This window comes from Scyliorhinus canicula, chromosome 13, assembly GCF_902713615.1.
Source record: "Scyliorhinus canicula chromosome 13, sScyCan1.1, whole genome shotgun sequence".
Lineage (NCBI taxonomy): Eukaryota > Metazoa > Chordata > Chondrichthyes > Carcharhiniformes > Scyliorhinidae > Scyliorhinus > Scyliorhinus canicula.
In genome coordinates this window covers 30,240,350-30,257,071 of record NC_052158.1, presented here as the reverse complement: position 1 = coordinate 30,257,071, position 16,722 = coordinate 30,240,350, and the positions used below count along the sequence as shown (strand labels likewise).

General features: G+C 43.4%; 1 protein-coding gene across 2 annotated transcripts in view; it reads left to right on the top strand.

Moving 5' to 3' along the window:
* LOC119976039 (complement C4-like) overlaps positions 1–16,722 on the top strand; it is a 105,599-nt gene that overhangs the window by 31,204 nt on the left and 57,673 nt on the right. For both annotated transcript variants that reach the window (XM_038816145.1, XM_038816144.1), the window contains exons 13-19: positions 467–661; positions 4,150–4,302; positions 6,911–7,037; positions 9,803–9,874; positions 11,701–11,895; positions 14,635–14,749; positions 16,216–16,286. In XM_038816145.1, coding sequence (XP_038672073.1) covers positions 467–661; positions 4,150–4,302; positions 6,911–7,037; positions 9,803–9,874; positions 11,701–11,895; positions 14,635–14,749; positions 16,216–16,286 — 928 coding nt within the window. The remainder of the gene's footprint in view (positions 1–466; positions 662–4,149; positions 4,303–6,910; positions 7,038–9,802; positions 9,875–11,700; positions 11,896–14,634; positions 14,750–16,215; positions 16,287–16,722) is intronic.

Here is a 16,722-nt window from a genome sequence, read left to right as displayed (position 1 = left end):
TTGCTCGTTTTACGTTGTGGCAAAACTCGAAATCTTCTTCCCCATGCTGCCAACGAAACGGTGACGCACGAATGCCGCTTGAAACCAAAAAAAACCCTACTCGGAATACCGTGGGATATATCTAGGCTACAACCATGATACAGTGCCAATGTTTCATAGTGAATGGACACCATTCTTGCCCGAAGTTAAATCGGCTCAGGCAAATGCCACGTGGCCCATCCAAATACACACATGTGCCCACGTGCATGCATATATAGACATTCAAAGCAGGTATGGGGATACGCCCACACCATCATGTGCGACAAGAACGCGATAGGGACACAAATACCCTTGGCTACATCTACACACATGGCCACGCGCGCACATGCGCAGACATGTACATATTTGTAAACGCTTTCCTCCTTTGTAAATATTGATCTGAATGTTGCTTCTGCGGATTGTGAGATTGCCGTTCCTCTTTCGGCAGATATTAAGCAAAGGCAAAGTTCTCACCATGGATCGAGTTTTGAAAACTGAGTTCACTCAACTTACTCTCCCACTGAGCATCGCCATGGTCCCAGCATTCCGGCTCGTCCTCTACTATTACATAAATGTCGGGGGCAACACAGAAATGGTGGCAAATGCGGCGTGGATTGATGTCAAGGATGTCTGCGAAGGAAAGGTATGGATGTCTTTATCTATTTTCGAAACATTATTGGAATTGTGGTTCTCCCCTGAACAGCCGACATGGCGGTCAATTATGTTACTTTACACCAAAGGTTTCAATAAAAACTTGTTTTGTATCAAAAGCGGCCGCTGGGGATATTCCAACTCAACATTCTTGTTTAATAAAAGCTGATTACCCAGATGTAACCTGCATATTCTGGTATTCTGAAACTAAATTAAGTTGCAGTGGAACCTTCATTTGTAAGGAGGAAAGACAAACTGTTGAGGAGAATTGTCTTTTATCGTGGGATTCTGTCATGAGATGTGGCCATCTTTGGCAAGGTTAGCATGTGTTACTCGTCACCGATTGCACTTGAACAAAGTACTTGGCTGGGCCATTTAGATGGCACTTAAGTTTAATCATATTACCGTGGGTCTGGAGCCTCATGCGGGGCAGATTAGGGGCATTTGTGAACCAAGTCGGATTTTCTTCTGACAACTGAGTATAGATTCATAGTCACCATTACTGGCAGTAATTCTGTCCCCAGAGTATTATTCCGCACCTCTGGATTACCAGCTATGGCATCGTTTCCCCAAACGCAGAAAGCAGAAGCTGGCGCGAGGCATCACGCCTCTCTACTTTATACATAAATATTGCAAAATGGTCCTTCTGGCTAGGCATGCATTTTTTTGCTGTTTCCGACTCTTTCACTGATGGACCATGTTGGATAAGTTGGCGAACCCGTCGGTGATGATAAATTGGTAATATTATCAATTTATGATAATTTGGTGATGCAATTAGGTGGTAAATTGGTGATAAAATGAGCTGATCATAATTTAATTTACATGATCTGATGATAAATTGATGAGACAATTAACTGATGATAAACTGATGACACAATTATCTGATGATAAATTGGAGATACAAATGAGCTGAGCATAAGGTGGTTATTCCATCGGCGATGATAAATTGATGATACCATTAGCTAATGATAATTTGCGATGCAATTGGCTGACAATAAATTGGTGATATCATGGACTGATGATAATTTGCTGACACAATTAGCTCATGTTAAATTGGTAATTCGATGAGCTCATGATAAATTCGGGATACCATTGACTGTTGATAATTTGGTGACGCAATTAGCTCATGATAAGTCGACAATACAATGAGCCGATCATAACTTATTGATATAAGAACCGATGAAAAATTGATGATACAATGAGCTGATGATAATTTGATGATTAGATCGGCAATGATAATTTGGTGTTACCAACAACTGATGATAATTTGGTGACGCAATTAGCTGAGGATAAATTGTTGATGCCATAAACTGCTAATGATTTGGTGATACATTAAGCTGATGATAAATTGGCGATACGATGGAGGTGATGATAATTTGGTGATACCATTGACTGAATGACACAACTGGCTGACGACAAATTAATAATACAATGGGTTGATTATAAATTGCTGATACGGGCAGCAGGGTGGCACAGTGGATTAGCCCTGTTGCCTCACGGCGCCGAGGTCCCAGGTTCAATCCCGGCTCTGGGTCACCGTCTGTGTGGAATTTGCACATTCTCCCCGTGTTTGCGTGGGTTTCGCCCCCACAAACCAAAAGTTGTGCAGAGTATGTGAATTGGCCACGCTAAATTGCCCCTCAATTGAAAAAAAAATAATGAATTGGGTACTCTAAATTTAAATAAAATAAATAAATAAATAAATACATTGCTGATACAATGTGCTACTAATGATAACTTGATGACAAAATTAGATGATAATTAATTGCTGATGCAATGAGCTGATGATAAATGAATGACACAAAGCATTGATCATAAATTAGTAATACAATCTTCTGGTGGTAAAATCGTGACACCAGCAGCTGAGGATAATTTGGTGCAAAATTGAGCTGATGATTAATTGGTGAAACCATCGACTGATGTTAATTTGCTGATTCCAACGACTGAGGATACATTGGTGACACTATCGGCTGCTGATAACTTGGTAATACCATTGGCTGATGATAATTTGGTGATATTATCGGATGTAGATAATTTGGTGGCAACATCGCTGATGACAATTTTGTGTTATATGGAGCTGATAATAACTTGGTGCTGGGAAATTGGTGACACCATTTGCTGATGATAAATTGGTGAAATATTGAGCTGATGATAAATTGGTGATACGATTGGCTGATGATACTTTGGTGATACGATTGGCTGATGATAATTTGGTGAAACCATTGGCTGGTGGGAAATTGGTGACCATCGGTTGATGATATATTGGTGAAACATTGAGCTGATGATAAATTGGTGATACCATTGGCTGATGATACTTTGGTGATAGTATTGGCTGGTAGTAAATTGATGATACATTGAGGTGATGATAAATTAGCGACACCACTGACTGAAGATAATTCAGTGGCACTAAATATGATGATAGTTTGCTGTTTATTGAACTGATGATCATTTATTGATACTGTTTACTGATGCTAAATTAATGATATAATTGGCTGATGCTGAATTGTTGATTCCTTGAACTGAAGTTAAATTGGCGATACCATCGGTTAATGATAATTTGCTGACACAATCGCCTGATGATAATTTGGTGATACATTGGATGATGATAAATTGGTGACACCACCGGCTGATGAAACATTGAAGACACCATCGGCTTTAAGTACTTTTGTGATATCATTGGCTGCTGATAATTTGGTGATATTATCGGCTGAGGATAATTTGGTGATACCGTTGTCTGATGATAATTTGGTTATATTCAACTGATGATAATTTGCTGATGCCATAGACTGATGATAAATTGGTAATACCATCGTCTGATGATAATTCGATGATCTATTGAGCTGATGATAAATTTGTGACACCACTGGATGATGATACATTGGTGATACCATTGGCTAATGATAATTTGGTGGCACAAGAACAGGTGTGCAAAGCTTTTGAGGCACGCCAATACCAAAAAGTGGATACATATTTTATAATCAGCAAAAAAGGGGTGGCACGGTAGTGCAGTGGTTAACACTGCTGCATCACAGCACTGAGGACCCTGGTTTGCTCCGGGCCCCTGGTCACTGTTCATGTGGAGTTTGCACGTTCTCCCCGTTTCTGCATGGGTCTCACCCCACAACCCAAAAATATGTGCAGAGTAGGTGGTTTGTCTCTGCTAAATTGGACCAAAAGTGAAAAAAAAAGGTGATGCACTGGAATTTTCTGCCAAATCAATGACAGGTACCACCAATGTCACTGCTGATCGGAAAATTCAATCCATTACTATCAACTAACTACCCTATAATAAAAAATTACATCCTCTTTGTTGATTATTACTCGTTTGTTTTTCTGGTTTGGACAGTCACGATCTCTTTTTATTTATGGTTTGCTGTTCAGAAGTTGGATATTGCCATTCACCAAGCTGTCACAGAATATTCCAGGAAAAGATGCAATTCGCTACTTGATGTTCTGCTCCCATGTTGTTGCTTTCTGCAGATCACAATCAAAGATATGCGCAAGGAGTATTATCGCCCAGCAGAGACAACTAATGTGCACATTGAAACTGAAGACGTAGGCAGTGTGTACCTTGCCATCGTCGACACAGCCGTATATATACTGAACAATAAGAATAAGCTTACACCGGGCAAAGTAAGTAATTTACAGTTCATGTTTGACAGGATTCAAGCTTCAACTTCAGAAAGCTCTGTAGGTAAACGACATAACATGAACTCTGATTATATCCATTACATATACTATACTGGGTCAAAGGAAAATTGGATTGTTTCTGGGGTATGACACGTGACACTTTCCTTCCAGCCGCATCCCATCTACTTAGCTTCTAATTCCAGGGTAGGTTTGAACGGTTTATCATAATATTGGGTCATAACAACGACCCAAATGTTGGGTGTCCCGTTCTCAATAGACTGTGTATTTGGGATGTCTCACAGATAATTCAGCTTCTATGGCTCATCAGAGGCCCTACTCACCATGGGCTGTGGAACAGCTTCAACTGGCGAGGATTTTACGGTCAGCAGTCTGACCTCGGCAAATGTTGAGGACAACGATGAGATGGGATCGAGAGCGTGGATTTCCACTCTTCTAGCTTGAGCCTAAATTTAAGATGATCCACTGGTTGGCTACGGTGTCCAGCAACATTGCAGGCCTCAAGCAGGCTGATCAGCCAATCAGATAAGCAGCTTTGCAGACAAGAGGAAGAAGAAAAATAAGGTTCTGTAAAGTCTCTGAACAGCCCTGAACAAAATTAGTAAAGGACTCTAAACGTTAACGCATTTTCCTCTTTCTACAGATGCTGCCTTTTATTTGAGAACAACGAGGAATCGTAAATTACATTTTAGTTATTGTACTGAAAGTGAAATGATGATTGGGATAAACACATGGGATCAAGAGACGAGTTTAAATGTTCGAAATAAAAATTTAAAAATTAATGTTTAATATATTTTTTGAAATCTAGGAATTAAAAAAATATATACTGAAAGAATGAGACTCCAGGCTTAGGAAATTAGTTTTCCTAACCCATTGAAATTGATCATAACTAATTGTTTGATTCCATGAGAGAGAGAAATGATCTCCCTATCCCTGCTTTAAAAGTATTCAACGGTGGAGCATCCATAAAGTTCTGGGGTAGAGAATTTCAAAGATTCACAGCCCTTAAGTGAAGAACACCCCATTTCACCCCTAAATAATTGTCGTATTTTTCAGGAGGCTGTTCTAGATTCCCAAGACAGGGAAAACAACCTTTCATTATCTAACCTACGAAACCCCATTCAGAAGTGAATATGTTTCAACTGGATCACCTACCCACCTTCTAAACCTCAGACAATAGGGGGGGAATTTACGCAGCCTCTCATCACAGGACGACCCCCTCATGCCAGGGGCCAGCCAAGTGAAAATGTACTCTACTAATTGAAATTAAGCTGCATCCTTCCTCAATTATGAAGACCAAACCTGCACGCAGTACTCCACGTGCCTCACGAAAGACCAGCATCATTGCAGCAAGGCCATTTTACTTCTGCTCTCAAATTATTGTGCAATAGAAACTGACATGTCATATGCCTTACGAATTACTTGCTGACCTGTTTGCCACTGGGTTCCTTGTACGAGCACACACAAGTCACACAGAGCTATAACATTTACAAGTTTCACATGTTTCAAAAATATTCATTATTTGTGTTTAAAATCCAGATGAATAACCTCACATTACCAGATCTTACTCCAGCTGTCGTTTTATTGGCAATTTATTCAAGCCTGTCTGTGTCACTTTGCAGCCTCTCGGCTGCCTGCTCACGGTTTGCATTTCCACCTCGCTAATTAATGCTATCATACCGGACAGAACCAGGCTCAACAATTACATTGGTTCTTACAGCAAAAATGGTCTCCAAAAGGTTAATGTTCTCGTCTGATCACTGATTCCTTGTTGATTGTATCTGGAAAAACTGCAATTGTGCGTCCTCTGGAGGAACGGGCTGTCACTTCAGAACGTTCAGCTTTTACATTTTGACCATGGATGTGTTGATGCGAGACACGTTTATCAGTTTTGAACAATAATGGCGGTGAACACTGGCAGTGTACTTTTTTATTATTAATGCAAGGAACCTGGGCTCTGCCAGCTGGGTCAGCATGTATTGTCCATCCGTAGTCGCCCTTGATAAGGTGGTTGTGAACTGCCTTCTTGAGCAGCTGCGGGCCATATAGTGTAGGTACACCCAAAGTGTTGTTAGGGAGGGAGGATTTTGACCTAGTCACAATGAAGGGAAGGCGACATATTTCCAAGTCAGGAAGGTGAGTGGCGTGGAGGGGAAGTTCCAGTTATATACTCCCCTTCTCCAGGATTTAGAAGGTTCTGTAGAAGGAGGTTGGGCGAATTCCTGATGTCGATCTTGTCGATGGTGCACAGTGCTAACGCGCAATCCTTACAACCATCAACTGAAGACCATTGCCTCCATGGCTAGATCACGGGGCCTTAATATGGCGATATCATCCTGGTACTTTTCCCACTAATGTCAAATAACAGCATAGAGAAACTCCATGGTCAGAAGGGAGGATTGGCTCAATATATGTCATTTTCTTTTTAACATGCATTCATGGTGGTTTGGCTTTATCGTCGGAAAACTGGAATCCTAACTTGAACTAAAAATCTTTCTGTGCAGCTGCGGTTCAGAAGAAAGAAAACAAACATTCTTTTCCTTGCTTTTGCACAAATATGCACTTTTCCGATTTGACTTTTGTCTGTGAATAGGTCTTTCAAGAAATGAATGCCTACGACCTTGGCTGCACATTTGGAGGTGGCGCTGATAACGTTCATGTATTCGCGGATGCTGGGTTGTCTTTCATTTCGAATGTGGAAAAGGCAGTAGTCCGGACCGGTAAGCTTAACATTCAAAATTAGGTGCAGGTTCTGATCTATAGAAAACGGAAATAACAAGTGCAAGTAAAGAATTGTTGAGCTGTAAAGCCGCCTACAACACTCTTTGCACCACCTGTTATCTAAAATTCATGAATGTACAATTCTGAAAACTATTTTCTTATACTAGACGGGGTACGTTGAAAGAGACTACAAAGGGTACATGGTTAAATAATTGTATTCTATTAGATGAGGTACGGATTTGACTTACTTTTATCAATCACATGCTATCTGCAGCATTTATTTTATTCCATCGATGTGGGTGTTCCACATCGGCTGTCCATTGGCTGAGTGGCTGGAAGGGAAGTCAGTCACTTTGCTACTGTAGATTTGGAGTCACATATTGACTATGCCAGAGAAGGATGTCCTAAATGGACATTAGATGAATTTTTACAACAATGCCTACATCGCCATCATTCTACTTTGAAATTTTGTTTCGATTAAGCAGCCATCGTGCGATTCGAACTTGGGTCCCCCGATCAGTCCAAGAGCTAACAGCAGGATGTCACTGCTCCATTTACGCATGGGCTTAAGTTATTGTCCAACAGACTGGCTTGTTTAGGACTCACACAAATGCTTTACCATTCTGTTTGGAAAGACATTCCTTGCTAATACCTGCAACGTAGCTTTGGTCCTTGAAACAACTTTATGACAAATAGCAACAATAAGTCAGTTGTACTAACCATGGGCTTGGTACTGGATGTGGCGAAAGGGAGTGGTCAAAATATATAATTAAGGGGTCACATTATGTGCGCGCGGATGTGACTGCATTTTCGCGAGCTCCATCACTGCTCGTCTTTTAATCGATCATTTCATCCTTGTGCACATTTCTTGTTTGTCTTTTCTTGGTGCATGTGGTTTTTATTATGCTCCGAGAATTACCGTCTAATACTTCTGCGGATAGAGACCAAACAGATTGTTTGAATCATCCTTGTTCCTGATGGCTGGAAGGAATTGAGTGCGATCCTTCCTTTTGTAGTACAGTTGCTTTTAAGCGGGTGCCCTTCAGGATTGCACGGTGTACAGGGGTGAATTATGACTTCCAACGAAGATACTGTTTTTTGAAAGTCACGGCTTCACTGTGCAAGTCATCAGGGACTAATTCTAATAGGTAGATGTGTTTTTATGGAGGCGCACAAGGAGGTTCTTGCAGTGAAACGAGCACTGTCGCTCGTGGGAGCCCGCCTGAATTCGACGGAGCACATGTAATCCCGTCTTCCAGGACTGGGGTCGGTTTGACATTATAATCATTGGTTCTATGTTGTCCTTTACGGATGTTGGTCTTGAGGGTTAGGAGGAGGCCGAGCCTGTTGGGCATCCAAACCGTCGCTAGAGTCTGGGTTAGTTACGTCCTGGGTTCTGGTGAGATGACATGGCGGAAGTTATGATGCCTCGTGCTTCGACCTTTGGGATCCTTGGGAGATGATGAAGAGTATTCATTGAGTGCTCATTGATACTGCTCTTGCTTCATCGTACATTTATGCTTTCTTTGTGTGCTAGTCAAGGCGTCTTTACCCTGAGAACTGCCTTCAGTCTTAGTTGTTTTCCTGCACTTGGCTCCCTGTTGATCAAATTGCTGACTACTTGATGGTGTCATTTTTTATTCATTTTTATAGGGAGGTGTATAATATGGGTGATGTGGAATGTACCGTGTGTTATTCTGACTCGATCAGTTCATATCATGAATATTGAATTCGGAATTTGTGCACAGTCCTTATCTTAATTGTATAAAAGTAAGGTGAGCAGAGCCAGAGCTGGGTAAGGAGTTGCAGCTTGGGGTTGAAAGGGTAGTTTGTCCTTGCTATGGTCGAGGAAGGACTCCCCAGTTAAAACTAATCAGCTTTGGAGTTTTGTAAACCGTTTACTTTTCATTTTGTCTTTGATTATCCGTTTTGGGCCCGGACATAACGGATGTTATCCCGGTGAGGATCTGGTTTATCTGATTCTTCCTTCGGGCTAATTCGTCTTTTCTTATAATATGGCTCTCCCTTTTTGGGTGTTTTACCAGATAGGTGGAGCGTGATAACTCGGATCATCATATCTCGCTCCTTGCTCTTTTCATAAGTCTCTGTGGGAGTCCCAGGGTCCACGTTTTGAGGCCTGAGATTTACATGGACATGTAGTAATCTCTCACCTGATGAATCTCACCTGATGAAGTAGCCGCGCTCTGAAAGCTAGTGATTCCAAATAGTGGACTAAAACCTGGTGTTGTAAGACTTCTAACAGTGGTAAGGGAAGTGAAAATTGAGTGAAATTTAGAATGAGTGACTAACTTTATATGACTTGATTACCAAGGTCCACCCACAAGCAAAAAAACTTTATAATAGCCGAATTTGTCCTGGCTGGTTCATATGCCAAATTCATGTTTTACCCAAGACAAAGCTCTGAATCAAAATCACTCTCATGTGTGCAGCTGGGGAAAAAATTGACTTGATTCACTTGAATCTCTGGTCGTTGTATCTTTTCCAGTATGGCGTCAACGAGCAAGTTAACAAACTCTCGTTGAGCAACGCCTAATAATCTGCCTTTCCCTGAGTTCAGAATAGAACCAGGGATGTAAACTATCACTGGATTTCAGGAACAGCAAGTCATATTTTGCTTTCACCCCAAGTCTGCACTGTCACTAGCAAGAAGGATGCAAAGAAATAATGGTCTTTTTGTTTTGGCCCAGTAAGGTCACATGTTAGAAACGTTTCGTCCTTATTGAATAATGTTGTTTCCTTACAGGACATTCCTGCAAAACGGATGGTGGTAGAATGAAAAGATCATTGAATATTCAAGCGCAGTTTGTGGGAAAATGTAAGAAATGAAGCCGATATTCAATGTATTTAATACGAAAGCAACAGTCTGTTTAGAAATGTTTCCAGCTGTCAAAGATTGGAAATTGTGTCGGTCGCTTATTGCGCGTGATTTTCCATTACTCGTTAGAATGTTTCAGTTATCCATTTGAAAGTAAAGTTGTTGCCACTGCCCTTGCGATAATGGATAAAGCAATTTATTGCCTTTGCGTTGACACAGCTCAGTTTCGAAATTTTAGCCTTGCTGATCACTGTTTTTTCTGTCTCTCAATTTCGCCAAAAGCCCTTCGAGTCTGCTCTGCCATTTAATGTGCCCATGGCTGATCCTCTGGCTCAAAGCGTTCTCGTGTGCTCTCTCCGTGTCAATTGATGCCTTTAGAGTCTACAAATGTATATGCTTCCGTCTTAAATGTATTCAGTGACTTGTCCTCCATAGTCTTGTGGTAGAGAATTCCACAAGTTCAGCACCGTCTGTGAACAGGTTTCTCTTCATGTCGGTCCTAAATGGCCCACCTCGTATCCTGAGACTGCAGCCCTTGATTCTCCCATCCCCCGGTCAGACGTAACAAATTTCCTGCCTCCAGTCTGCCCATCCCTGTCAGAATTTTGTATGTTTCAATGAAACCCCCTCTCATTCTTATAACCTCCAATAAATATAGGCCCAGTCGACACAGCCTCTCCTCATCCGCAATCCTGCCATTCCAAGAAGCAATCTGAATAACCTTTGCTGCGCTCACTGTGGGAAGTACATTCTTTACTGTACAAGAGTAAAACTGCATACAGTGCTCCAGACGTGGTGTCACCAAGACCCTACACAAATGCAGCAAGACATCCTTGCTCCTGTGCTCAAGGCGTCTTGAAATAAAGGCCGACATACAATTTCCCTTCCTAACTGCTTGCTGCACCTGCATGCTTGCTTTTAATGTCTGGTACACAAGAACGTCCGGGTCCCTTTGTACATCAATCAGTTACCATTTAAATAATACCCCGTCAATCTGTTTCTGTGTCCGAAGTGGCTAACTTCTCATTTGTCCATGTTTATACTGCATCTGCCATGTGTTTGCCGGACTTTCTCACACTTGCAACAATCCCATTGCAATAAGGCCACGTACCAATGACCTTCCTCATCGTCTGTTGAAACGTCGTGTGTTTCCTGCACAGGGACACCGAAGTCCCCCTTAAAACCAATGTTTGATAGATGCTCAACATTTAAAAAACTTCGCAAAATAACAGATAGAGGAATGTTGGACAGAGGTCGTTACTTGACTTTGGCTGATAAGGTCAAGCAATCTGCATGAATGGAACGCCTGTTTTGCAAATCCAATATTGTCTGGAATTCAGTTCTCACCTGGGGAGTAAGCTGCAACACTAGCAGTGGAACTGATCCGACAGTGTTACTCCCTCAGTATGTGAAATGGACTGCCAGCATTTACTGAGGACATGAGGTTTGGAGGTGAAATCGGGTTGACTTTAATTTTTGAAAGAGCGAAGTCCACCTAGAGACAATACATTCAAATAATTGGTTTTCGTTGTTTCCATTGCGCCAAACGTGACGGCAGGCAAAGTGAGGTGAGAGCTCCAACTAGTCCAGGAACTCTTTGCGGCAGGGGATGAGCAGGTCGACTGCTGAGGTGCTCTGGTGAAAGGGACAGAATGGCACGTGATTGGCAATTGCGCTGCTCATTGTTACATTGTTGGACCTGCCTTTTATATCTCTGTGCAGCAACAGTGCGATCGCCGTCAACCATTATCTGCAATTTGAACTGGATAACGTGTTGCTTAACCATACTCAGTTTAGCACTTCATTTGTCTCCGTTTGCATTTCAGTAAGTCAATATACCAATAGCAGTTTGATGAAATGCTGTACGGATGGAATAACCACAATCCCAATGAAACGTAACTGTGAAGATCGAGCGAAGCGAGTCAAAGAGGAGGAATGTAGGAAGGTTTTTCTCACTTGCTGCGAGTTTGGCGTGGAACTGAGGCATAACCAATCAGCGACTCTTGATGAATTGGGAAGAAGTAAGTGACTGCTGGCAGAGGCAAGGTGTATTGGCTGGCAATACGTAGCTCGGTGAACTAGCACCGGGCGGGGTGGGGTGGGGGGGGGGGGGGTGAGTAGAGGCGAGAATCCTCACAACATTTAATGAACATTGAGATGAGCAGTCGATATGCCATAGCATAACTAGGTTACGGACCAAGTGCTGTAAAATGGGAGTAGAATAAATCGGCCGCCAATGACACGATGAGCCGAAGGGCCTCTTTGCTATAAAACCCTCTGATTCTATGACTATGGCCCACAGAAACACTAAAGAAGCAGATTTACGACAATTATTCAACATTACACACAGGAGATAATATATCGTGGATGCAGTTAAACCGAATTTTTTTAAAAAGAAAATGGTGGAAACTTTCAGGAGGTCAGGGTCACATATAATAATAATAATAATCTCTGATTGTCACAAGTAGACTTCAATGAATTTACTGTGAAAACCCCCTAGTCGCCACATTCCGGCGCCTGTTCGGGGAGGCTGGTACCGGAATTGAACCCGTGTTGCTGGCCTTCTTCAGCATTGAAACCAACTATTTAACCCACTGTGGAGAGCAAAATACAATTAACATATCAGGTCGGTAATGTTTAATCAGAAATGGGAAAAAAATGTAACAGGTTCACCAGTACACCACTGGTAACTGGGCTCCAGGCTGAATATTTGCCATCCACCACCACTCTCTGACTTCCATAGGTTAGCCAGTTCGTTATCCAACTGGCCAAATTTCCCACTATCCCATGCCTCCTTACTTTCTGCACAAGGTTACCATGGGGAACCTTATCAAATGCCTTCCTAAAATCCACGTACACTACATCCACTGCTTTACCTTCAGCCACATGCTTGGTCACCACCTCAAAGAATTCATTAAGACATCTAAGGCAAGACCTACCCCTCACAAATCCTTGCTGACTATCCCTAATCAAGCAGCGTCTTTCCAGATGCTCAGAAATCCTATCCCTCAGTACCCTTTCCAGTACTTTGCTTACCACCGAAGTAAGACTAACTGGCCTGTAATTCTCAGGGTTATCCCTATTCCCTTTTTGAACAGGGACACGGCATTTGCCACTCTCCAATCTTCTGGTACCACCCCTGTTGACAGTGAGGACGAAAGGTTCATTGCCAACAGCTCCGCAATTTCATCTCTTGCTTCCCATACAATCCTTGGATATTTCCCGTCAGGCCCGGGGGACTTGTCTATCCTCAAGTTTTTCAAAATGCCCAACACATCTTCCTTCCTAACAAGTATCTCCTCGAGTTTACCAGTCTGTTTCACACTGTCCTCTCCAACAATATGGTCCCTCTCATTTGTAAATACTGAAGAAAAGTACTCCTTCAAGACCTCTCCTATCTCTTCAGACTCAATACACAATCTCCCGCTACTGTCCTTGACCGGACGTACCCTCGCTCGAAGCATTCTCATATTTCTCACATATGTGTAAAAGGCCTTGAGGTTCTCCATGATCCTACCCGCCAAAGATTTTTCCTTCCCTCTCTTAGCTCTCCTAATCCCTTTCTTCAGTTCCCTCCTGGCTATCTTGTATCTCTCCAGCGCCCTGTCTGAACCTCGTTTCCTCAGCCTCACATAAGTCTCCTTCTTCCTCTTAACAAGACATTCAACCTCTCTTGTCAACCATGGTTCCCTCACTCGACGATCTCTTCCCTGCCTGACAGGGACACACACATCAAGGACACGTAGTACCTGTTCCTTGAACAAGTTTCACATTTCACTTGTGTCCTTCCCTAACAGCCTATGTTCCCAACGTGTGCTCTTCAATTCTTGCCTGACAGCATCGTATTTACCCTTCCCTCAATTGTAAACCTTGCCCTGTTGCACGCACCTATCCCTCTCCATTACTAACGTGAAAGGCACAGAATTGTGGTCAGTAATTGTGGCAATTACTGAGTGTTGTCAGGCAGAACACCGTCCCTGTCCAACCTACCAGTTAACCAATGTAACTGCCTGTCTCCAAAACTGGTTCCTAAGATTCAGTCGGTGCCAAATAGTCTGGCCTCTCTCCAAACATAAAACCTGAGAACACAATAGCCTAATAAGCAGGCTGTTTCAGCTTGAGTTTTCTGCTTAAACGTACATTCCCATTACGGGTCCAGGGACCAAAAGTAGTAAAGTGAAATAAATAGTAACAAAGGAAATAACTGAAGGACTCTTACAGTCACCAAAGGCAGGGTAAATCCGACATTGCATTTGATTTGGTGCCTTGCCGACTCGGCGGGTACAGTTCAGACTCTTTCATGGAGACTGCGTGCATCACCGGGACGGCCAAGCATTGGGACGTTACCGCCCTGCTTCAGTTACTATTCCGCGTAATGAGTGTTAGGCACACTTACAATCTATTGATTTCCTCATAACTGAGTCAATGGAATTAACTTCGGGAGATATTTCAAACGGGCTGTTGATTCAATATATACTGTATAGGCAGCAGCTGTTCCAGAAGGCGAGTCACCACCACCTTCGCAAGGGCAATTAGGGATGGACAACAATTGCTGGCCCAGTCAGCGAGGCTCACAGCCCATGCCCGAATAAACTGTATACAGTTACCAGTTTCCTCAGGAACTTATGACTAAGGACAATTTTCCAAATAGATAACATGGGGAAACTCTTCTTTTTGCTTGGAGCTTGGTGAAATGAACCTGCTTGGGCCGTTGTCAGGATTCGGAATTCCGGAACACCGAACTTTCTGTTCTTTTTTAGCGGCAGGGAATGAGGACGAAGAGTACTTCGACGAGTCCTCTGTCCGAGTTCGAAGCAACTTTCCACAGAGCTGGCAATGGTCAAAGTATCGTGTTCTATCCAGAGGAGAGCACAAGTAAGATTACTTAATTTACCATATCGCCAGGTCCAGGCACCTCACACACACATTTGGCGGGGAACGGGCCCATTTTAACTTTTTGTGACAGCATAAGAGGAGCGAAATTAGTTCAGGTACCTGTTACTTTCCTTTTTTGTATTATTTCACCGGATGTTGGCACCATTTGCTGCCCATCCCTAATTACCCTGAGTGACCAAAGAACAAAGAACAAAGAACATTACAGCACAGGAACAAGCCCTTCGGCCCTCCCAGCCTGCACCTATCCAGATCCTTTATCTAAACCTGTCTCCTATTTTCCAAGGTCTACTTCCCTCTGTCCCCCCCCCCCGTTCATATACCCCATACCAGGAGCTGGATTCTCCGTTTCAGAGGCTAAGTACCGGCTGAAATGGAAAATTCGCGAGCGGTTTATTGGCGCCGAGCCGTCACCGATGAGGGGCGAGCAGCAGCGCCCGGTGAAACTTCCTGCTCCAGCGCCCGCCAGAAAATGGCTGGGTGCCTGGTTGAGCATGCGTACGGCGAGGACATGCAGCTGTCACGCCCACGCCCCCCCCCCCCCCCCGCCCCCCACAAGATCCCCCTCCCCCCCCCCCCAGCCCAGCAGAAGACACCAGGCCAACGTGCATGGATCTTGTACGAGTGTGGGGACGCTGGACACACTCTGCAGCCCAGCCGCGACGGTGGACAGAGTCTGCAGCCACGACGCCCGGTTCCCTATTACTCAGACCACACAGGGCGTAGCATGGGGAGGACCTTCTGCTGACGCGCCAACACCACTGCAACGGCCTGCGGTGCGTGATACGATGACGCAAATTCAGAGGTGCGGAGATTCGAAAATCGACGTCAAACCGGCACGACCCAGATTTGGCTGTGAAAAGGTATTCTCTGGCGGATCGCCGATTAGAATACAGTTGTCGGGCAACTGAGAATCCTGCTCCATAACTTACAGTGATCATATAAGGATGTCACAATTGGATGGACTTGGAAAGGATGTTTTCTCTTGTGGATGAGTCCAGAAATAGGGAGCACTATTATAAAATGAGGGTCGCCTGATAGGGCGTTCATAACACTTGTTTAAATCAATTACACCATTGATTCCACTGTATGAGCTCCCTCTGTGGCAATGCTTGCTCAGGTGAGAATTTAGGAAAGGGCAAATATTTGGGGGTGACGAAAGTTAGTGCATTTGCGCTTCCGCCTCAATGGGAGAGTCAACGTTCAGTTTTGAAATGAAGAACAATTGGACATACACTCCGGTTACCCACCATGATATAGTGAGGATTCAAAAGAAAATTCTACTCACGACTGACCAGGTGTAGTTGAGTGCACCCAACACTACGGTGCCACATGCAGATCTAGTGTAAGATTTTCAGCCACACCTCAGCAGCAATTGAACACCTTCGTACACGTTTTCCAGATCCATCATTTCGGGTACTCAGTGGTTATTTCTATTCGCATTCCAGGTTCCCACTTAACATTCCAGATTCCATAACAACTTGGGAAATTCAAGCAGTTGGCATGTTTGAGGAAAAAGGTAAAGAACTTCGCCTGTGTGATTATCAGTTTGCGAAATGATGATCGCATTGAATTAATGAGGACACTGTTTAAAATGCAACTCGGCTGAATACATCGCCGTCTGACTCACAGAGCCGTTTTGTATTATTTTCCAAACAATTCATTAATTGGAAGCATTTTAAATTAGTTCTATGTCTGACAATTTAAGCGGAGGTTATCGGTCGGATGCGGTGGCTGTAGGGGAATAGAGGAGGGGTGCGGGGAGCGGATGCGATGGAGGAGGGGTGAGATGTGTGGCTGGGGAGGAGTTGAGTTGGAGGAGGGGAAGGGTGGAGGTGGGGAGGAATTGGGATGAAGGAAGAGGGGATGGAAGAGGGGATTGGGCAGTGGTATGGAGTGGAGCAGGGCGGGGTATGGGGCGTGAATTGCAACAGTGAGTCAATGTCTCGCTTTAC